Here is a 22,059-nt window from a genome sequence, read left to right as displayed (position 1 = left end):
GTGCGTGCCGGGACTCGTAGTCCGGCCTCACCCGCTGCGAGCGGGCGGACGGGCGTCGTCTGCGGGGAAAGATCCCACCCCGAGTTTTACCACAAACTCAGCAGCACAAAGCCCCTGGAAAAAAATCAATAAACATTTATTTGATACAGTCATATTTAATACATACAGTTGATGGCCCACCCCCGCGCCACATGGGGCCGGGAGGCGGGGACGAGGACCGGGGACAGATGGTCACAAGGCGGGCAGGGCCCGAGCTCACCGTCAAAACATCTTGCAAATAAACACTTTGTAGATAGAATATATATGTATATATACGGTTACAAGTGATAGCTGGAACCTCTCTTCCGAAATGCACTTATGTACGGAGAACTGGCATTAAAAAACCCAAACCAAGAAACCCAAAGCACAGGATGTGTGGCTGCCAGGCCAGAGGTACTGGCCGGCGCCCCCCCCCCCCCCCCCGCCCCCGCCCGCGAACCCCAGGCCTCCAGGGTAAGCCACCTGGGGCCCATCGAACTGGACACACCGGGACAGCCCTGCCCCCGTGGGTCAGGGTGCACCCATTCTCTCCCTTCTGAACCAGAGGGACAGGAGGGGGGCTACCGCTGGGAGGGCCACTGATCACCTCACACCAGGATACACCCTCAACTGCCTTTGCACAAGCAAATAAAGTGCATCCTATTTTTGTGTGAAGTGTCAGCCCCTTCAGTCGGGCCGTTCCTGTTCTCAGGGCAAGGGTGGGTGGGCTGGGCCAGAGGTAGATCTTCAGAAAGGGACCTGGCATTGTGCCCTGGGCTTGGGTCTTGGGCAGGGTTCACGCCCACCATGCCCTGGGGGTCTGCCACTCCAGTCCCTCTCACTGAAGGTGTCAATCAAGGCCAGGCGGTTACCTGGCTGGATTCCCACCAGAGTGGGAGGTGGGCGGATCCCGCTGAGCCGCCCAGGGCTCTGCCCACTTTGGAGGAGGGCTCTGCCCACCAGCTCGCCACTGCCACTCGCCAGAACATGGGAAGCAGAAAGGGAAGAAGGGAGAGAGGGGTCCGACCCAATAGTCACTTTTGGCAGCAGCCCCCCACACCCACTTTAAAGACAAAGAAGGGGGTTAAAGTGCTAAACATCAAGTTATCCAGGACCCCACCTCTTCCCACACATCTAGGCAGGGTTCCCACCAACTGTGGACTTCAGGGGGTGACCTGGAAACTCACCCCCCAGCAAAAAACCAGCCCCCCGTTCCCCAAGGGCCAAGTACCTGAGAGGCTGGGGCGGGCGGCCGTCCCCAGCAGAGGTGTTGAGGTCCAACCTCCTCCAGCCATTGGTGACAAAGACAAATGCACCTGGGGCTCCTGCCAGCACCTGCATCCCCTCCCTGCCCAAGGCTGCGCCCCCCCCCCCCCCCCCAACAGTGGCTGCCTGACCCCACCTCTGCCTCCACCAGCTGTATTACCATAGTGATACCCAGGAACACAGAAAAGTCTTTCTGCCCCACACTGCCCTCCCTTCGTGTTTGACACTGGATCACATCCATCCGTCCATGCCTCCAGTCTTCGATCAAATCAAGGTGTGTGTGAGTGGGGGCAGTCCAGGTCTCTACACCCCCTCCCTAGCACACAGGCCGGGGTTTGCCCAAGAGCCTTTTGGCCAAAGGAAGGAAACTGGAGACGGGCAGCACGACCAGCCCCCAAGCCCCCCCGGAATCTGTCTCCCTACCGCAGGGCCAGGAGAGCCAAGCCTGGCTTAGGGCCCCTCCTCTCCTGTGACTAGATGAGGACGGGAGCTGAGGGGCAGAGAGGTGCCCGGTCAGCACCGCCTCCCTGAGCAGGGGAGAGACACCCCCTCAGCCCCTAGATCCACCGTCGGCACCAGGAAACCCTTAGCACCAAAATGTCGGATTGTTGTTTTTGTATAAAAAACAGAATAAAAAAAAGGTTGTTACTTGTCACAGCAACAAGACTGGCATCCACTACACCCAGGAGATACACGCACACGGGCAAATATCAAAATTCACATCATCCAGGATCGGCAAGGCCGAGCCCTCAGCCCACCCTCTACCCCCCAGTGGGAAATAACCTCTGTCCAAACCCAGTGGCTCTGAGTACCTTCCTCCTCCCTACACTGCCGAAGCTGGAAAGTGGGGCCCAGGGAGGAGGCCAGAGGCGGTTTGGCCACCTCCTGTGGGTGCCCTGGACTCCAGCCTGAACCCTGGTCAACCTGCAGACCCAGCCACGCTCTGAGTCCCAAAAGGGCCAGCACAGAGCTGCCACCAACACAACGTGACCTTGGCCAAGCCCCCTCCTGGCCTTCAGCTCTCATATCGAAAGACCACACAACCAGAAACAAAAGGGCAGGTAAAAAAAAAAAGGGGGGGCGGAAGGGGACTCCCATGGGAGCTTAGCCACAGGCCAACCCAGACCAGCAGACAGAAGGCTGATTCCCACAGGGATTACTCCTCAGAGCTGGGCCCAGTTCCATGCCCCACATGCCTGTGGGCCCCAGCCCAGACTGGCCCTTCCCTGACCCACTGGGCTGCCCCAACCTAGAGCAGTGGTGTTAGCAAAGCTGGAGATTGGAGGCAAAGCTATGCTCCATGTGACCCCTTCACCGCCCCCCCCCGCCCCCCCCGCTCCGGCAGCCCTGCAGGTGAGAGCAGAACCCTCCCCCTGCCCCAGGCAGGGAGCACCCATGAAGACAGGATGGCAGGAGAGCCCACGAACAGGGCCACCTCCACCCACTGTGACGGACAGGGGCCAGTGGGGCAGGGGCCCGAGCACAGCAGGGGTCACACAGCAGGGGAGGGTGGGCCTGGAGAGGTAGAGAACAGAAGCAGAGGAGCCAAATGTGGAAGGACGAGGGAGGCCACTGGTAGGGCGGCTGTCTGGTCAGCATGGTAGCAGTCAGACTCAGGGTCTGTCCTGGGAGGTAGCTGGGGGTGCTGGGGTCCAGTGTTGGGTAGAAAGGTGAGGCTGCTCAGGTGCCCTCATCAGCCCAGAACCATGGGTCACCGAGGACCCCAAGCCTTGGGCCTGAGAAAGCAGACGGGGCCGGGAGCTTGCATGGTGAAGGCCATCTGCCTGCCTTGCTCTACCCCGTGGCGCTGAGGCCTAAGCCACAGACCCTCTTCCTGCCCATCCAGGGCCCCAGACTCCACCAGGCCCATAAATGTCCCTCCAAGCTATTGCACTTCCGTTGCTGCCACAGGCCTCCCCCCAGAGAACCAGCCCAGGTGTGCCCTGTGCAGCCTGCACACGGGAAGGGCCGTCAGGAAGGAGAGAGGGACTGGCTGCCTCCGCTGGACAGATGAATAGGCAGGGGGTGGGGGGTGGAGAACTGGAGGGCAGGAGGTCCTGGAGCTAGCTACCCCCACCCTCAACAGAGTGGGCTTGGTGTCCAGTGTGGGGACCAGGCCCCACCCACCTGCCAGCCACTCTGCTCACTTCTCAGGAGCTTTGCTGGCTCCCGCCTTCCGGCCAGCGGAGCCCCGGGCCCCTTTGTCTCTGCCTCCTGGGGGCCAGTCGTCTCGACGTGGGGGCATCTTGGGTGCGGGCTCCTCAGGGGTCCGCTCCTTGGGCTTTCGGCCTCGCTTCTTCCCACCTGCCAGACTCTTCTTCTCTTCCTTCTTGGGTGCCAGTGAGTCCTGGCTCCTGTGTTTGGGAAGTGGGTCAGCCGAAGTACGGAACCAGTTCTGGAAAGAAAAAGCCCGCAATGTAGACCCCGAGGCAGGAGGATGCTAGGCACTGGGGCCCGGCAGGCCGCTGCGCTATGGTGCCTCCTGCTCAGAGTGCGGGGGAGTGGTGCCCAAGCTCCTCCCGGCCTCCAGGAAGCCAGAAGCCACTTTGAAACAACCCCACCAGATTTCTTCTTTCCTTTCCTTGTTGTTGTTTTTTTTTTTTTTTTGAACCACCAGATTTCTCAACCTTGGCTGCTTGCCTCAAAGGCCACACAAGCTATTACCCCCCCATTCCCGCCCTGGCCCAGTCCCCTGCCTGGGGCCAGCCCATCTGCTGCAGGCTCAGCAGGTGTCTCAGCCCATCCCACCTCTGCATGGGTCTTGAGGATGTGATATTTGACGCCACTCTCAGAGCTGAACTCCTTTGGACACAGCAGACAGCAGTACTTTCCCACCAGGTGGTCTCCCTGCAAGGCATCAGGCAGGCCAGCCCCCAGATATTGGACCCCACCCCCACCCCTTGGAATACCAGAAGCACCAGATCTAAGCAGGGAACCCCGGCCCTCTTCCCGCACCTGTGTGGCTATAGGGTCGGGGCAGCAACTACAGCTCATCTTGTTGGGTGCTCAATGGGTGAGCTTAGGGACCCATCAAGGCTTCTGTGTGGCAGGACCTCTGAGCTGCCCCCGCTGCAGGGGAGGTAAGGGATAAGGAGAGGATGGGAAGAGGAAGGTGCCTCGGGGAAGGGCTGCAGCCTTGGCCTAAGGCCCCTCACTCCAAGCCCAGGTCCACTGTGCCCGCTTACACCCACACAGACGAGAAGCCCCTGTGGGCAGAACAACTTGGGCAATGGACTCATGGATAGGGTTGGAGAATGCTGAAGTGTCCCGGGCTGGGCTGGCCATCGGGCACTGGCCAGTCCCTGCCCCACCGGGGTGGGGTCACACACCCAACATGCCGGAGCCCCTCAGGGTTGGCTGGGAGTGCAGAGCACCTACCCCACCACGGGAAAGGGCCAGGGGACTGACCTTGCTGCAGCTGGCGAGGTGGGCCTTAAGGCCGGACACACTGGAGTAGATGGCTTCACAGCACTGGGGACAGGAGACAACAGTGGGGGAGGGCCTCCCAGCGGATGTCCCCACACAGACACACTGTGTACCCCTGGCTGAGGGATTATGGGGCCTCTGGGGTAAGTGGGGGGCTTGACCCCAGGGGTCCTGGGATATGGGCAGGCTAGACCTCTAAAGCTGAGATTATGGGGCTCCATCTAAGGACCCTGCAGGGATCACAGGTTGGCTGATCACTTGGAGACCTCCTACCCAGGGCCACACCTGGGCTCTTTATTCCTCAGCCCAGGGTCCCCACACCCACCCACCAGCCTGCCCCAACTCACGTCATTGGGGCAGTTGACGTGGCCTTTCTCCTTGACTTCATTCTTCCACGCCTCCAACAACTGGGGGTTAAGTGTGGGGAGGCCTGGCCGAGTATAGTTGAGCTGTAAAAGCAGGTGAGCACCAGGGTGAGCCCAGGGGGCCTGTGTTAATGGGAGGCTACTGAATGCCAGGCCAGAGCCGAGCCCACCTGCTCCAAGGACCTGACTGTGCCCCCCACAGATGGCAGATGTGAACCTGGAAGGCCAGCAAATGGGCCAAGTCGCAGGGGCGGGGCCGCTGCAGGGGACCCCAAGCTAGGTCACACCCTGTTCGGGGACGGGAGCCGGGGGCCCAGCGGCAGCTCACCCGGGCAGTCTCAGGTACTAAGTCATCCTTCACCCGCCGCTTGGTCCAGTCTCGAGCCAGTTCGTCTTCTGCAATCTCTTGCAGGTGGAACACGGCAACCTGGGCTGACGTGCGGCGGATGCGGCCGCTGGGGGTCCGCTCCACACCCAAGAGGTCCTCAGTTTCGGGGGGCTTGTCCTCAGGCTCCTCAGGCGGCTGCAGAACAGGAAGACAGGGTGAGCAACAGGGACCAAGTGGCACGGGGCGCAGAGAGACAGAGGTACGTGCCCCAGGCAGCGAACACGGGCACTCGGGGGTCCCAGGCTTGCTAGGCCCCATGCACGTGGCCCCCAGAAAGGGAAGGGGGAGCACACGCAGCAGATGGCACGCGACACACATGCTTGGTACCCCAGGGGCAAGAGGACCCAGGCCACAGGCTGCTCACTGGGGCTGTGTGCTCCGAGCGCATGTGGTAATCGTGTCCGGCCTTGGAGCGGTAGGTCTTTCCACAGTGGGTGCAGGGAAAGGAGGGGCTGTCCACTTCACAGGGAGGCTTTCCGCAGCGTCGCTGGTGGTACTGGTAGCCCATGAGGCTGGAGAAGGCGGCCCCGCAGCCCTGGGGTCAGAGTCGGGTAAGTGGCCAGCAAGGGGCTGTGTCCCACCCCACGCCCAGCGCCCCGCGCAGTGCGCCCCGCCCCCCCCCCCCATCCCACTGACCTCCTGGGGGCAGCGCAGCCTCCCCATCTGCTTCAGCACCTTGCGCAGCCGCTCCCGCTCCTCCTGCTCACTCCCCTCCGAGGCCTCGGCGTCAGAGGGCTGGGGGGCAGGCCCAGCCTTAATATCCCCACCACCACAGGGCCCCTGCCCCAGCCCAGGGGTCAGGGCCACAGGTGTCCAAGGTCAGGCATGGGAACCAGTAAGTTCTGCTGCCACGTGGGGACGAGAGGTCAGTGGGCAGGGCAGGCAGGGTGGGGTGGGGTGAGATGGACTAGGAGGCTAGCGGCTGGTGGGTCAGGGAGTACCTTGGCGCTGTGCTCCGCCATGGTGTGGTAGTTGAGGCCGGCCTTGGACTTGAACTGTTTCCGGCAGTGCTGGCACTTGAGAGCATCCTGTAGCTGCAGACATGCCCTTGTCGTGAGAAGCTGAGTCTGGGCACTTCCCCGCCTGGGACCCCGGGCAGCCTTACCTTCTGACACACCTCCATGTGCTTCTTAAGCCCCACGAGGGTCTTTCGGGTGACCACATTGCAGGTGGGGCAGACAGCCTCCCCCCGTTCATGGATGGCCCGCTGCCACTGCTCCTCAGGGCCACCTGTAGGGCAGGGCCAGGGCCTCAGGGGCTGGTGGGGGCTCCCGGACGCCCTGGATGCCAAGCACAGGACCCACGGTCCACACTCAGCCCCCAGTCCCTGTGGTCCAGGATCCGCCCCAGAGTTGAGATCTGTCCTGGGCCCTGCACATGGCAGCCCCCCCACCTGGAGCTGGGTGGGCCGTGGGGGCCGGCACGTCCTTGCTGACCGTGCTAGCAGGAGCCAGCACCTTCTTGCGCACATCCTCGGGGCCCGGCCCCTCCTGCTTCTTGGCACGGTGCATGCGGGATTTGTCCTCTGCCTTGGCCAGGCCTGTGTGCACATACGGGGTGGGGCAGGTGTGAGCCAAGGGTGCAGGCACACTTGTGCATGTGTCGAGCCCCAGATGCTGTACTGGCTAGGGCCTCACCTTTGAGTCCGAAGGTCCCTGAGATGGACGGCTGCTCCCCTGTAAACTTCTTGGGTGTCTTCTGTTTCCTTCCTGACTCGGGGGAGAGAAAACAGGGCCCAGGGTTTCTGGTCAAATAACCGTCGGGAGGCCTGGGCCAACAGACCGTTACCCCCACCCCAGCCACTGCCTCCCCCCTCTCGTCTTACTGTGCTTTGTGCGCTCCGCTCCCTCCTCAGGTGGGGACACAGGGCCTGTGGCCCTCGGTGCCTCCTTGCTCCCCAAGGGCCTGCTGCCCAGAGAAAGGGGGCTGCTGCCGGGGTCTGTGCTCAGCTGGAAGGCCGAGGTGTGGCCCGTGGTGGATGGGCCATACTCCCCATTCTCCGGCCTCGCCTGCTTTGGCAGGATGGGGCATGCATCCAGGCTGTCCGCAGCCCTGCAGGGAGCAGGCAGGTGAGGGGCAGGAGGGCCCACTTCTGACCCTGTTACCACCTCCAACCTGGAAGGAGCCCCCGTACCTTTTCTTACCACTGCTCCTCCCTGTGGCTCGAGGAGTTTTGTTCTCGGACTTGGTCAGCAGCACCATTTTGCAAGGTGGTGTGTGTCTGCTGATGGCAATGGGCCTGCTGACCGTCACTGGCTTACTGACCACAATGGGCCTGCTGACCGTCACCGGCTTCGTGACTGGCATGGGTTTCGTAACTGTCACAAGTTTTGTCATCGGCACCGGTTTGTTGATGGTCACTGGTTTGGTCACCGGCACGGACTTGGTGACTGGCACTGGCTTGTTGAGACTCACTCCCTTGGTGACCGGCACGGGTTTGGTGACCGGCACGGACTTGGTGACCGGTATGGGTTTGGTGACCGGCACAGGCCTGCTGACCGTGATAGCCTTGGTGACCGGCACAGGTCTGCTGACCGTCACTGGCTTGGTGACCGGCACAGGCCTGCTGACCGTCACTGGCTTGCTGATGCCGATGGGTTTGCTGACACCCACGGGTTTGCCAACAGTGACGGGTTTGCTCACTCCAATGGGCTTGCTGACCCCAACGGGCCGGCTGATAGTGACCGGCCGGCTGACCGGCCCAGGCTTAGGGGCAGGCAGGGGTCGGTCCATGTGGTTCCAAATCCGGTGCTTCTCCAGCTGGGTCTTGGAAGTGAATGCAGCCTCACAGAAGGGGCAGGGAAAGGTCAGCCTTTCTGAGATGGCACCCTGGGTGGAGAGGGCAGGCATGGGATGGCAGCCCAGGCCTCTGCCCAGACACACCCTGAGCAGACAGGTGGGGCAGGGCGGGCCCCAGGCCTCTATTTCCCTGCCCCACAGCCCCTTACCCCTTGGCACCGCTGGTAATGGTACTTGAGCCCGTAGATGCTGGGGAACTCCAGCCAGCACCCTGAGTTTGGACACTTCACCCTTGAGTGCGCCTTGAATTCATCTTTCCACTGGTTCATCAGGGAGAGCTGGACATGGAAAAGGTGAGGCTGCTGACCCCTCAGCCAGCCAAGTCTCTGCCAACCCAACCCATGCCCAGCCTCAGTCTCCTCCCCAGGCCCGCAGGGCAGACAGGCTCGAGGAGCCCTTCAACCTCAGAACTGCAGCAAGATTCAGGCCACCCCAAGCAGCGACGGTGTACTTGACCTGTTCTAGGAACCCCACAAACGTGACCCACTGGGTCCCAGGGCGCACCGTGAAGCCAGAAAGCACGGAGCGACCTCTGACGCAAGCTGAGGGCTTGGGGCTGGTGTGTGAAAAGGAAGCAAAGGCAGGGTGGTGGCCTTGACAAGCAGACCCCAGCATGAGTCCCACCCCAGCCTTCAGGGAGCTCACAGGAATGTCTCGGAGGGCCTGGTTCTCGGCTTTCGGACGCCCCTTTTTCTTCCCTTCCGTCCTATCACTGGCTGGACTTCCCGGGTCAAAGCAGAGTGGGCCCTGGCTGGGCACTGTCTGCCCGCCCCGGACCACCGGCATCCCTGCAACACATGATATGCCAAGGCTTGGAAGCTGCATTCCCCACAGCCTCACCTGCCACCCAGGGGGCTGCTCAGGCCTGGAGGAAGCCCCACTTCCCCCACAGCAAAGCATGGGGAGTGGGAGACTGTGACTGTAGTCAGCCTAGGACAAGAATCCAGGGGCCCAGGCGGCCCAGCTGAGCACCCAGGAACTAGACTACTGGGGGAGCTGGGAGCTGAAAAGGAGTCCCGCAACCAGTAGCAGCTGCCTGTGGTCACCTGGAGTTGACCTTGGCCTGATCCCTCTTACCCAATTTTGGTGGGTCATGCAGCACAGGAAGTCGGACTTCGTTCCGGCCTCCATCCTTCCCAGGTCCACTCTTGGTGGATCCGGGGAGCCGGCGGCCTCCTCCAACACAGAAGGGATCGGTCATTTCTGCAGAGCAAGTAGACAAACCCGTGAGGCTCACCGGGCCCGACTCAGGACTTGAACGGACTACTCTTAAACCCTGCCCCCAGATAGGCCCCTCTCCGGCTCAGGGGAGGAGAGCCTGCCCACCTGTGCATGTATGGTAGGTGATGGAGGCTTCTGGTTTAGGGGAGGGGCTCCCCATCTGAGGTCTCCCCAGATTATCCAGGAGACACAATCATCTTGGAAGCACCTAACTGTCCTGAAACCCTCATCAGCTCTCATAGACTTCCTTTGTCCCCAGACACACAGTCCTAAAACGTGCCATGGATCGTACCTGGTACTGAGCTGGGGGCAGCCCCTGAAGAGGTGGAGCGTTCAGGAAGAAAGAGACCAACAGCATCCCTCCCAGGGGCCAATTATGACACTAATATGGCTGCTAGCTCACAAGCTGCTGTGGCCCAGCACCTTGGGACACCTTACTCCACAGCCCCAGTCAGACCAAAGGCAATGCCACCCCACCTGGACATGCACCCCTGGACCCTTCTCTCCAGGACACAGATGGAAGATGGCCAAGATGGGCACTGCAGGCCCCTAGCCTACTCAACTGAATAAATTCCCCTGGCGAGGGGGGGGGGGGCAGATCAAGGACTGAGGATCCCAGGAGCACCTGTTTCTAGTCCCCATGCCAGCTGAACCATTCTACCTGACTTTCTTCTCAGCCTTGTCTCCAGCAGGAATCCCTCAGCCACCCTCTACCTGGCTGACCTCCTCTCCACCTCCACCCTCAAAAGCCTATCTGTCCCCCCCACCTACAGGTCCACCAGTGCCACTCCAGAAACTGCCAGGCCATCGGCCACAGGGATTACCCCGCTGCCTGAGGCTGGACATCCTGGGCCTGTTCTGCTGGGGGACTCCAGACCCTGAGAGCTCTGGGGAGGGACTCTTGAGCTCAGCCCTACAGGATCCTCCTACAGGGACACCTAAGGCCACAGGAAGGGTGGGGGGGGGGGGTGTTGTGTGGGCAGGCAGCCCCTCCTCTGGCAGTTCCTAATGAACTTACATCAGAGGAAGCGGGGAGGGACTGCAGGGCCTAGAGGGGGTCCAGAGACTGAGGTCTCTGGTAAGGACAATCACTGCTCATTACCAAGGGGGTGCCCATATCCAGGGCCCAGGGGGAGGTTCGGGTCTACACGGGCCTAAACAAACTTCTCTGAAGTCTTCACACCAAAACTTCCAAAGGAGACATGCCAGCATCAGTCATCCCAACGCCATGATGATTCCACCAGCCTGGGATGTTGGTGCCTACCAAGAACCCACTTTGCAATCTCTCCGGCTTGGGCGGAGAACTCAGAGTTGGGGGGCCTGGGGCCAGGGCTGGCCTAGGGGGGCAGACACCCTCCTTCCATCCACGACCTGTGACTAGAACAACAGGAGGAAAAGAGATTCCACCCTGTCCGAGGACCCAGCAGGGTGGCAAAGGTGGGACCCTCGCAGGGGGGAGGGGGCGCCACAAGCAACGCTGGCGGGGGGACCTCGGCACAGGCCGGGCGCGCGGATGAACCCGGCCAGGAAACGTACACCTGGAGACTGGCCTCGCCACACACCTGTCACCTGCAGCCGGGGTGCGGGGCCCCGGCCTGGCCCCGAAAGGGCCGATCGCGGGTGCAGGGGGGGAGGGGGGGGCGAAGGCAGTGAACCAAAATGGCGACTTTTTCTGGAGAAGGAGGAGACAGGAGCGCGGCGCCGGCGCGGGGCGCGGGGCGCGGCGCGGGGCGGGGTGGGGGGGGGTCGGGGCGCGGCGGGGGGCGGCGGGCGGGGGCTCCGGGCCCGGTTCCCCCCCCCCGACGACCTGCGTGCGGGGTCAGGGTCGGGGACGCGGCCGAGCGAGGGCTGCCCCGGGGTCCGGCCCAGGGCGCGGCCGGGTGCTTACCTGCGGCGCCCTGCGGGACGGCGGCCGAGGCGGGGGGCCGGGGCCGGGGCGCGGGGCGCGGGGCGCGGGGTCCGGGCGGCGCAGGCTGCGCGCCGCGCTGCGCACATGCGCGCTCCCGCCCCTCCCACCTTTGACAGTTTTACTGTAGGGGGGGAGGGGGCGAACTCTCGCGGTATTCCTGCAGCCGCTCCGCGACGGGGAGGAACGGGTTGGGGGGGAGGGGGCCCATCGGCCCGGCCCCCTCTCCCGGCTCCTGGGTCCGTCGCCTCCATCCGCTGGGGCTCCAGTGCAAAGTGGCCCGTTATGCCGCCCGTAGGGCAAGAGGCGTTTTTTCAGGCAGTGGGGTAAACTGAGGCACTATCGGGACGCTGGGAACTGCCCCGATCCCAATGTACGCGGATTGAAGCGACCAGATGCCTCTAGGTGTTGGCCCTGGGAAGGTGCAGCAATGGAGACCACCGTCCTCTGGGAGCCTGAACTCCTGGCCCCTGGGAGACTGGGGCCTGCAAAGCAGGATCTGGATCTCTTCCAACCGGCCCTGTGCCCACCTCTGCCTGTGGCCACAGTCAGGGGACCGCCTGGCTACTAACAGTGCTGGGGGAGCAGTTTGAGGCCATGGGCTCTGTGGGGTTACTGACCACTGGACCAGCCTCTGTCTGCTTCGGGTGGGGGTGGCCAGGGCCAGTGCCTTGCTCTGCCTTGCCCCAGAACCCAGGGGACACTGGTATCAGGGCCGGGGGTAATGGGGGTACCATCCCTACCAGGATTTGGGAGTGAATAAAGCAGGGGAAGAGGTGCTAGTTGGGAAACGGAGTTACAAGACACACCTCCTTCCCTGAAGCCTTTCCCACCCCCAGCACCTCCCCCCACGCCACCCTTCTGTCTACCCTGCAATAGATTCAGGGCAGGGCACAAAAGACATGGTCAGATTAGGGTCTGCCTCTCCTCATGGGGACTCTTGAGACCTGCTTCTCTAATGGCTGGCACAAAGTGCCGCCAGAGAGAGGGGTAGGGGCCCTCTCTGGAGCGTTCATTGGGTTAGAACTTCCCTTGGAAATCAGAGCCAGAGAAAGGTCCATGTGGCCCCAGGAGGAAGAGGAAATGTCCTTCCCTCGTTGACCGTACCCACCCTGGGGACAGGACATCCAGGGTTGGGGGAGGGGTCAGTGAGTGAGACCCAGCCAGGTTTCTCATCTTTCCCCGTGTAAGTCTGCATGTCCATGCATGGAGCACGTCCACGTCTGTTGATAGGTGTGTGCCTTAGTGACCACGTGTGCCGGGCAGTCTCCTGTGTAGACGTCTGATGTCAGGGTTATGTCTACGTGTCCCATACTAGGGGAAAACATGCCTATCTGTATGTTAGTATCCAGGTGACTAGTTGGAAGGTGTGTGTGTGTGCGTGTGTGGAGGGAAATCTATATCTTAGCAGATGTGTCTCCAGGCTATAGAATGTCTGGATGTCAGGGCATTGTGTGTCCTGTGCCCCCTGTGTTTCTGTTAGGGGGTCACTGTGTATCACGGTGTAGTGTGCATCTGGAAACCAGCATCACTGTCTCTGTGTCTCCAGACTCCCGTGGTCAGTTTCTGCCTCTGCATTACCATGTGTCTGGTTGCTGTGTGGGCACATGTGTCAGGGTGTTGTTGTGACCCATGTGTTTCCTATGTTAGGGCATTACCCTGTGTCAGGGGCTTAATGGGGGCCCTCCAAAGATTGCCATGTCAAATCCCTGGAACCCACGAATGGGGCCTTATTTGGAGAAAAGGTCTTTGCAGATCTTAAGTTAAGGGTCTTGAGGTGAGAAGATCATCTGGGATTATCCAGGTGGCCCTTAAATCCAGCGACAAGTTTCCTTGTAAGAGGAAGATATGACACAGAAGGTGATTTGACCACGACGGGCTGAGATGGGAGTGATGTGCCCAGGGATCCCCGCAGCAGCCGCGAGAAGCTGGGAGAGGTGAGGAAGGGTTCTATCCTGTGCTCCGGGAGGGACTGTGGTCCTGCTGGTTTTCAGACTGGTAGCCTGCATTACTGTGATGAAATCAGTTTCTGTTGTGTTAAGCTTCCCAGCTGTCATTCGTCATGGAGGCCCCAGGAAAGTAACTCACCTGTGTCCGTGCATCTGGCTGCAGTCCACAGGGCTGAGCCCAGGATTCCCCACCCATCCCTGGGGTAAACAGGTGTGCTGTCAAGATGCGACACCACTGCCCCCTAGTGGCCCTATGGAGACACCTGAACTGGGCACCGGGCACTGCCTCCTCCCACAGCCAGGGGCCCTCCATCCAGGACTCTTCCCACTCTCAAACACCCAGTTGGCCTGAGCCAAACACCACACTGGGGCAGTTGAGAACCAGGTTTATTTCTGGTCTTTGTCAGAATATAAAAAAGCGCAAAACAAAGAAGACAAGACAAGCATGGCAGGGTGGGGGGCAAGACAAAGGAGGGAGAAGACTGCGGCAGTGATAGGAAGGGCCCCCTGGAGAAGACAACGTTGTGATGGCACAAGGCGGGCTGTGGCAATCAGGGTGGCCAGAAAGGACGAGGGGGCTTCCTACTGGGGCCGGTGGGATAGGGGGCACCAGGCCAGTTATCCAAATCCCACTCGGGACCTGCAACAAGCCACTTCCCATCTGGAGGCTGGCTTGGGGCACAGAGAGGAGGCTGGAGGCTCAGCCTCAATCCCTGAGATTTTCAGGGCTCCCTAGGGGAGTGGGCAGGCAGAGGAACAAGAAGGTGGGGGCTACCAGGACTGCCCTCACTGTCCCTCTGCTGGGCAGCACCAATCACAAACCTTGGGCCCTCTGGCTCACAGAGTGGTTGCTCAGGTGCTGGCTGGATCTCTGGTGGGCAGGGGTCGGGGGCACAGCCCTCAGGACAGTCTCTTGTGTGAATTCAGATTTTCTTGGGAGAGGAGCAGTGAGAATACATGCCCACAACTGTCCCTCAGAGGCAGCCTCCGCAACCGTGGGAGGAGGGGGGACACCCAAACCCAAGGCCAGGAGACAGCTGGGCCTGATCCCCGTCATAGGGTGCTCATAGTGCTGCGTTAGGTCTTGGGCGCCTGAGCAACCCCCAGACCTCTCTTGCCACAGTTCCTGGGAACAGATGGGGGCGTGGCGAGGGTTTCAGAAATCACGAGGGCACGCACTTGGCATGGTGTGCCTGGGGATGCGGCTGCTGCTGATTATCTGGGTGGGGCAGGGGAGGGCACTCGCCAGAGGGAGCTTCCACAGCTTATTCCGCCTGTCCTCTAGATGCTGGGTGAGGGTGTAGAACTGGACAAATGGGCAGACAGACAGAACTCTTGCCCTGGGGGAGGGCAGGATGCCCAAAGGAAGCGTGATTCAGCAGGCAACAGGGGCACAGACATCAGTGTGGGTGAAGGGAATATAAATAAACAGACTCCCCGGGAGTCTAGGGGGATAACCAGACCCTGCTCTGGCTCCAAGTAGCTGCCCCACACGCTGCCAGCAGCACCAGAGGGTGCATTTGGGCTCAGGTCCTGCAAGGAAGGGCCACACCCAAGCAGCCCGCACCTGCTCAACGGCCCAGAATGCACAGCCAGAGATGGCAATCCTGGTCCCACCTGTCCATCGGGCTGGGCTCAGCCCCTGGGGCCTCCTGCAGGGTCCGAGAGGGGCTGTGTGCCAGCTATGCATCATCCTTGCCACAGGCTCCGGTCACAGTGCTGGGGTCTGGGGTTCAAGCCTCAGGCAGCAGCTAGGACATGTTTCCAAAGGAGGCTACGGGGTGGGTAGGGGTGAGGAGGGATGGAGATCTCTGGCGTCTTCCACTCTGCCGGGCACAGGATGGCCCTTACCAGCGTCCTACAGCCGCCCCCCTGAGGTCAACTCACCCACCCTCCTCTTGGCCCCATGGCCCAGCCTCTCCCCCTGCCCCCCCCCACGCCCCCAAGACTCTCAGGCCTCCCTGGCTCCTCCCACTGACCTTGGCTCAGCAGCTGCAGGCTCCGCCCCTCCTCGCGCACCTGCAGGCGCAGCACCTGCTGCAGCACCTCCTGCCGCTGCGCCTCCTGTGCCAGCCCCATCCGCTGCAGTTTCTCCCCATTCAGCCTCAGCAGCGCCCGGCCTGGGAGAGAGGGGAGGAGGGGTCAAGCCAAGGTCAACACGCAAGGAGCATTAAGAGCCAAGGCAGAAGCGGGGGGAGAAGAGGGGGACATAGACTTAAAGAGAAAGAGAGGCAGAGACAGAGAAATAAGGAGAGGAAAGAGGGGGACAGGCAGAGGAAAGGCAAGGACGGACAGAGCCGGGGCAGAGAAAAGCCAGAAAAAGATAGAAATGCACTGGGGAGGCAATGGCAGATTCTGCAAAGAGACAAACCCAGAAGGAGAGGTTGACTAGAAGGAAACAGAAGACAGGAAGAAATGATAGCAAAAGAAACTGAGGCAGGCTGAGGAGGGCTCTCCAGGGGATCCTTATGCCCCTCACACCCCCAGCAACTGAGGGTACCTGTGATGGCGTGCTGGGAGAAGGCCTCCACGTAGACGAGGTAGTTGTGGGGACAGTGCTTCTTGAGCCACTTGCAGACGTCCTGCTGACTCCACAGAACCACAGGCCTCGTCAGGCCACCCAGTGAGGGACTTGTGTGGTACAGACCATAGTGGTCGGAGTATAGCCGGCCCTGCAGGGGAGATGGGTGGCAGGTGGAGTGAGGTGATGGGGAGGGCAGGGGCTGAGGTGGGTACGCTGGGTGGGTACCTGGGGGGCCTCTGTGCCAGGCTGCTGCAGGAGCTTGACTGGCCGGCCGCCAGCGGCCCTCTGGCTACGGGAGTCGTGCCACGTGAGGCTGGTGCCTGGCGTCCGAGGCAGGTGACAAGGGATGCTCTCAGTGGACACTGTGTGATCCAGGAGGGTTCGGCAGAAGCTGAAGTGTGCCGTGGCTGTAGAGCACGGGTGCCTGGTCAGAGTGGTCAGGGACAGGGCCAGAAGACCCTCTCTCTGCAAACCAGCTCCCTGCCCAACCCATCTTCCCTCCCAACACAGAGAGCCACCTTCCCAGTTAGAGGTTCCCCACCCCCCAAAGGCAGAAAGGAAGTACACAAGAGCTGTCTTGAGCACCCACCCGGCCCAAGGATGACGACCTAGAAACACCTTTCCTTTTCTGAGTACACAGTTCATACTCTGGGGAACAGGACTGTGCCTAGATTAGAGAGGAAATGTGCCCACCAGGGAGCCTAAGACTTATAGCCTGGCGAGGGGCTATCCTGAGTCAGGCCTGATCTTACCCTTGCCTTGGGCTGACACGTGCTGAACCAGAGTGGGGCACACAGACAGGACCTGCTTGTGAGGGAGCAATGGCCCCTATGTCCTGGGAGAGCCTGCATGGTGGGAACCCCCTGAGTATGCTGCCTGCCCCTCACCAGTGAGGGCACCCAGTCTCTGCAGCCATACCTAGCATCTGAGACTTGGCTCCTGCCCTGTTGTGCTCTGCTCATCTGCTGACCCACCAACAAGAGGCCTGAATGAACTCTGGGTCAGCCAACAACCAGGATTGCTCTCCTCCACCTGCCGCAGAGCCCTTGGCTCAGGACAGCTCCTGGGGGTAGTGGGCTTCCAGAGGGCATGGGCTGCTCAGCACAGTTGTGCAGGGTCCAGCCGTATGCTCAGAGGGCCCAGTGACACCTTGCACCCTCTATTCCCCACACAGACTTCATTTTACTCTTGAAGTTTCAGTTTCACTCTCATTTCTGGGCTTGTTGCTGACATAGGTCATGGGAGGGCAGACACCCCGATGAGCTCCTCCCAACACCTTGCACAGGTCTGGGCACAAAGGAGGTGCCCAGAAATACTGTGGATTAATGAATGGATGGATGGATGGATGGGTGGGTGGGTGGACAAAGGCTCTGTGTGGTATCCACAAGTCAACAGAACCCTAGGGAGATATAGGGCCCAGGGGTCCCCTCATCTTTACAGCATCCAGGCCCCAACTCAGCAGGCAGAATCAGGTTCTTGGCCAGGGCGCTTGCCCCACTGGCTCTCAGCAGTCGAATGAGAGACCCTGCCTCCCATGGACACAACCTCGCAGCCACAACTGAGGGCAGGGTTTGGCGATGTGCCCAAGAGGTCTCGGTATCGGGGAAAACCCATTACTTCCCCTCCTTCTACCCCTTAAGATTCCTCCGACTTAACATCCCCCCTTCATTCTTACAACGTTCTGGAATTGGATGACACCAGGTGACTCTAAAATTGAGGTCCAGGTGTGGTGTGGCTGCCCCGTTGTGGCTTCTAGTATCGTGGAAAAAGATTAATAAACCTTGCAGGACACAGGTGCCTGTGCCGCTCGGCCTCGCGTCTCAGGGCCTCGCGAGCGGAGCCGTGCAGGGCCGGGGCCCCAGAGCTAAGCTCCGGGCGAACCAGTCGGACGCCACCGAGCGCGCTGCACCTGTCAGGGTACAGCCGAGCCCCGCCCATTTCCTGCCCAGCACCAGGAGGGATCTCCATCTTTCCGTCCGTCTGCCCGTCGTTCCGTCCCTCCCTCTTAGCCCCAACGTCAGAATTCCAGCATAAAATGGGGCGGGGGCGCCCAAGCCCGACTGTGGCCTCGGCTCCCTCTCGGCCCCACTGCAAGAGCTGGGGAAGGAAGGGGAGCTCGCGCGACGGAAAAGGTGACCGCAGGATGGTGCGAGCCTGAGGACAGGAGCCCCAGCCCATAACCTCCTCCCAGCCAAGGGTGCGCTGATCCCCGAGGCCTGAGGCTACCCGCCCCGCCGCCCCTGCTCAGGACAAAGACACCGGAGACCCCGTTGGGCCAGGACGCGCCCCCCAGTCCGCGCCAAGCCGCCACTTGGAGTCTGCCAGTTCCCGCCCCCGTTCCTCTCGGTCCTCGAGCCCCCAACCTGCGATATCCCCGAAGCCCTGCTCACCGTCCACATCCCGGCGCTCCCCGAAGCCGGCGCGCACAGCCCCGGCGCGGCCTCGCGGGGGGCTCAGCTTGGTCCTTAGCTCCGTGAACATGGGGCCCAAGGATCCCGGGCCCGTGCACACGCCCCTCGCCGGGCGCAAGGCGGCCCGTGTGGCCGGCGGGGAACGCGCGCCGCTGCCCCGCCCCAGCCGGCCCCGCGCCCGAGCCGGTCCCCGCGCCCGGCGAGTCTGCGCGGCGAGGCACCTGCCTCTGAGCCCTGAGTGCTGGGCGCGCTCCGGGAGCTCCGAGGTGTGTCGGCGGCGCGCAGGTCTGCGTATGCAAAGGGTGTCTGCCAGGGTAAGGGACGACCTTACGCACCTGGGCATGGCTTCGAGGAACAGTGATTCTGTGCACCTATCACGGGATCCAGACGTCTGAAGGGGCTTCTGAGGCAGGGAAATAAAGATACGATCTTTTCGCGCGGGGAAGGAAGGGGTAGGAGGGGAGTATCCTACCTGCTCCTGGGATCTTCTGTCCACCGGAGCCCAGGTCAAAGGCCAGACCGATGCCTTGCAACCACTTCCCTTCGTTCTCCTACCTCAGATTACCGCCTCACTCCTTTATTTACGCATTCTCCACACCTATCCAGAGATCTCTCCTCAAATGGGCACTTGCTTCCCTAGACCCTCTCTTAACCCCCACCACAATGTGAACTCCAGGAAGACAGCCAGGGTCTCTCCCCTTCCCTCTGTAGCCCCAGAATCTGACTCAGTGCTCAGGATGTGGCACCAAAAGGGGGTTGGCTGGGAATGGGGAGGAGAGAGAAGCTCCAAGGAGGCTGCAGCAGGCAGGAGGGATGTGTTTGTTCCAGGACCCCGCTGAGAAGTGCTAGGGTGGGCTGGGGGCTGCCCTGTCCAGAGGCTACCCACTGAGTTTCGCTTGCTCTGCCAAGTCTGAGCACTCTCCCCAGGTGTATGTGGGCTGCTGGAGGATGTCTCACAGAATGAGCAAAGGTACACGCGGAGATACAGAAACGTATGCAGAGTCGTCATGTATGTCCACCTGAAACACGAGCACAGGTGATCTGACTGGTACCCATGTCCACCAACACACGCAAGTAGAGATCTGCACCGAATTCATCCACATGCTGTGGCCACGCATGCCCACATACCGAATTGTTCCCAACATATCTACTGCCTTTACTTATTTTCGCCAATTGGCCCTGTAGGGGCTGCACTTCTGCCCTCACTGCCATGTTCAAGGTGTGGTGGGGGTGGGAGTGGAGCCTGTACAGGGACCGGTGCCTGAACTGGAGCCCGGGGAACCTGAGCGCTGAGAACTAGAACAGCAGCCTGCACCCTGGGGCACGAGCAGACAGGTATGCCCACGATCAGGACACATACACCGCACACAAGCTGTCCACAACTAGTCAGGTGCAGCCCCGCTCAGATGTGTTAAGGCCTGCCCCAGGGCCAGGACGATTCTGAAGGGAAAGGTGAATGGCTAGGCCTGATTATGAGCGGTCCCCGGCGGTCAGGCGGACTCGGGGAGGGGACCATGGGTCCCGCTCATGCAGGCAGGTCTCCTCGGAAATGCGTCGAAAGCACGCAGTAAGTAAAGATGCCCCAGGCTGAGTTTTGAGGTCCTGCAGGTTTTTTTCCAGGATGATGTCGCTCCAGGAGGTCTCCAGCTGGGCGGTTCGCACGCCTCCCCACTATCAGGCGCCCCGCGCGTGCGCCTGCCACATCCCCGCCCCTTCGCCGGTGCCGGAAGTCGGTTTTCAGGAACTTCCGCCCGAGGAATGGGAGGGGGGGAGTGGGCGGGGCTTCGTGCGGCCGGCGACCTTTGCTTCCGGGGCGCGGGTGACGCAGGGTCCGGGAGCTCTTCCTGCTGAGGAGCCTGGGACGTCTGTGGTCTTTTGCCTGCGGTCGCGGCCTCCGTCCCCTCTTCCTCTCCGGCGGTGGTCGTCACCGGCGCCATGAACAAGAAGAAGAAGCCGTTCTTGGGCATGCCCGCTCCTCTCGGCTATGTGCCGGGGCTGGGCCGGGGGTAAGGCTGGGGGCGAGCCGCGGCGCTTGAGGGGAGGGAGCCGGCGGCGCGGGCCCCGGGGCCCGGCGAGCAGAGCGGGCCGCGCGCGCTTGGGGAAGAGGGGCTGGGGGCCGGCCCGGGCCCGGACAAGACCGTCCTCACTACCCGACGCTTCTCCTCGGGAATCAGTCGGATTTGGGGAGCTTGGCGACGGGGAAGATTTCTCGAGAGGGATGACAGATTAGGATCTGTGGCCACACTGTTTGCAAGACGTCCCTGGGCTTGGTTTAATCCAAGTAGAAGAATGATGCTTTGGGGTGGACCAGAGCTGAGGACCACTTCTGCTTGCTCCCTAGACGACGCGAGGCTTGGGCTTTGACCATGCGTTGGGGGTGAGCCCGTGTTTGGATCTGTAAGATGATCTGTGAGCAGGTCTGCAGTGAGGACTACGGGAATCTTTGACGGGTCGTAGGAACACCGCGGCTACTCTCCCCAGGCCAGGCAGACCCCACACCCTTGTCGAAAGCATAAGTGGTCCTTTCCCGGCCAGATTCCTCTGTGTGGCGGCTCCCAGTGCCCCCTTCTTTCCCCGTGGTGTTGGTCGTCATACACTGGGTGTTGGAACTCTCAGCTCAGGCAGGCAGGGCATCTGTGAGGCTTGTGACTGGGTCTCCCGCGCCTGTCACACGGATTACTGTCACAAGAGGTTGAAAAAATGAGCAGTCATCATCATTCTATTTGTCTGGTTATTCATTTGTTTAGGGAAGCTATCAGGTTGCCCTGTGGGGGGTTAAGGTTGGAGTGGGGAACACACAAGTCTCACTGGCATCATCTTCAGAAGACCTACCAGGAGAGGTGAGGTCTTTGCATTACTAAATATATAAAGAGGAACAGATTCATTTTTTAAGCCTTTTTTTCCCTAAAGTTTATTTGTTTTGAGAGAGAGACAGAGAGCGCGCATGTACATGAGGGGAAGGGCAGAAGGAGAGGGAGGGAGAGAGTCCCAAGTAGTCTCCACGCTGTCAGTGAGGCATTGGATGTGGGGCTTGATTGAACTCACAGACTATGATCAGCAGTCAACGCAGGGATGCCTGAGGGGCTCAGTCAGTTGAGTGTCCGACTTCGGCTCAGGTCACGATCTCACGGTTCGTGGGTTCGAGCCCCATGTCGGGTTCTGTGCTGACAGCCCAGAGCCTGGAGCCTGCTTCGGATTCTGTGTCTCCCTCTCTCTCTGCCCCTTCCCTGCTCACACTCTGTCTCTCTCTCAAATATAAATAAACATTAAAAAAAAAAAGAGTCGATGCTTAACCACTGAGCCATGCAGGTGCCCCTAAAAAGGAACAGATTTGGAACTCTTGGGTCCCAGCGGTCAGGGAATGCTCTATCGAGTGGTAGCATTTGAGCCCTATTTGGTAGAAGATTGGGATTTAGGGATGTAGAAATGTGTGTGACTGACGCTGTGTGTTGGGTGGTGAAGAAAAAAGGCCTGGTGTGGAGGAAGCTGAGGGACTCTCAAGGGGTCTGTTGGGTGGAAGGTGCAGAGGTGGAGGGGCCAGAGTTCCTGTAGGAGAGACAGAGCCGTCAGAGCGCCATGGTCAGACTGCGCTGAAACGAGCAGGCTAGAGGCAGGGGTAGCGAAGTTGGTTCCCGGCTGTGATGGGAGTCAAGGTTTGGGGAGGAGGGGTTTCAGAGGTAGACTCAGTAGAACTTGGTACTGATGGGATGGAGAAGAGGGCACGGAGGTGAGGCCGGTGGTCTGGTGCCCGCCTGGTACTTGGAAACACCCCAGGGCGGCTGCAGG

General features: G+C 60.9%; 3 protein-coding genes across 3 annotated transcripts in view; 1 reads left to right on the top strand and 2 right to left on the bottom strand.

The window, feature by feature from the left end:
- Window positions 1-115: 115 nt before the first annotated feature.
- Window positions 116-11,505, bottom strand: ZNF512B (zinc finger protein 512B). The gene is made up of 17 exons (XM_053889988.1): window positions 11,372-11,505; window positions 9,340-9,465; window positions 8,908-9,050; window positions 8,412-8,540; window positions 7,598-8,292; window positions 7,289-7,515; window positions 7,101-7,172; window positions 6,857-7,003; window positions 6,569-6,693; window positions 6,405-6,497; window positions 6,100-6,198; window positions 5,828-5,998; window positions 5,404-5,598; window positions 5,058-5,159; window positions 4,693-4,755; window positions 4,033-4,131; window positions 116-3,679 (listed from the first exon to the last, which is right to left on the bottom strand). Exons 2-17 carry the CDS (start codon window positions 9,461-9,463, stop codon window positions 3,428-3,430), a joined length of 2,736 nt encoding a protein of 911 aa, XP_053745963.1. The 5' UTR covers window positions 9,464-9,465; window positions 11,372-11,505; the 3' UTR covers window positions 116-3,427.
- A 2,203-nt stretch (window positions 11,506-13,708) lies between these two features.
- On the bottom strand, window positions 13,709-19,972 carry SAMD10 (sterile alpha motif domain containing 10). Its single transcript, XM_053889987.1, has 5 exons — window positions 18,253-19,972; window positions 16,088-16,269; window positions 15,839-16,010; window positions 15,318-15,458; window positions 13,709-15,112 (listed from the first exon to the last, which is right to left on the bottom strand). The coding sequence occupies exons 1-5, from the start codon at window positions 18,614-18,616 to the stop codon at window positions 15,090-15,092; spliced, it is 882 nt and encodes a 293-aa protein (XP_053745962.1). The 5' UTR covers window positions 18,617-19,972; the 3' UTR covers window positions 13,709-15,089.
- Window positions 19,973-20,086: 114 nt separating this feature from the next.
- PRPF6 (pre-mRNA processing factor 6) overlaps window positions 20,087-22,059 on the top strand; it is a 47,318-nt gene continuing 45,345 nt past the window's right edge. Inside the window, exon 1 of the mRNA XM_019426236.2 lies at window positions 20,087-20,279. Within this exon, the coding sequence (XP_019281781.1) occupies window positions 20,209-20,279 (71 nt within the window). The 5' untranslated portion in view covers window positions 20,087-20,208. The remainder of the gene's footprint in view (window positions 20,280-22,059) is intronic.

The sequence above is a fragment of the Panthera pardus genome, unplaced genomic scaffold, assembly GCF_024362965.1.
Source record: "Panthera pardus isolate Hobbes unplaced genomic scaffold, ASM2436296v1 HiC_scaffold_25, whole genome shotgun sequence".
Classification (NCBI taxonomy): domain Eukaryota; kingdom Metazoa; phylum Chordata; class Mammalia; order Carnivora; family Felidae; genus Panthera; species Panthera pardus.
This window is presented reverse-complemented; position numbering and strand designations above follow the sequence as displayed.

Excerpts from the sequence above, each read along its gene's own strand:
- ZNF512B (XM_053889988.1), bottom strand. The coding sequence starts at position 9,463 with ATGACCGATCCCTTCTGTGTTGGAGGAGGCCGCCGGCTCCCCGGATCC. Across the intron at positions 8,541-8,907 it reads AGGCCCTCCGAGACATTCCT|CTCTCCCTGATGAACCAGTG; the intron begins GTGAGCTCCCTG and ends TTCCATGTCCAG. Across the intron at positions 3,680-4,032 it reads TCCTCAAGACCCATGCAGAG|AACTGGTTCCGTACTTCGGC; the intron begins GTGGGATGGGCT and ends TTTTCTTTCCAG.
- SAMD10 (XM_053889987.1), bottom strand. The coding sequence starts at position 18,616 with ATGCCCAGGTGCGTAAGGTCGTCCCTTACCCTGGCAGACACCCTTTGC. Across the intron at positions 16,011-16,087 it reads CTGGCACAGAGGCCCCCCAG|GGCCGGCTATACTCCGACCA; the intron begins GTACCCACCCAG and ends TCTCCCCTGCAG. Across the intron at positions 15,113-15,317 it reads CCTGCAGCTGCTGAGCCAAG|CCTCCTTTGGAAACATGTCC; the intron begins GTCAGTGGGAGG and ends CCCACCCCGTAG.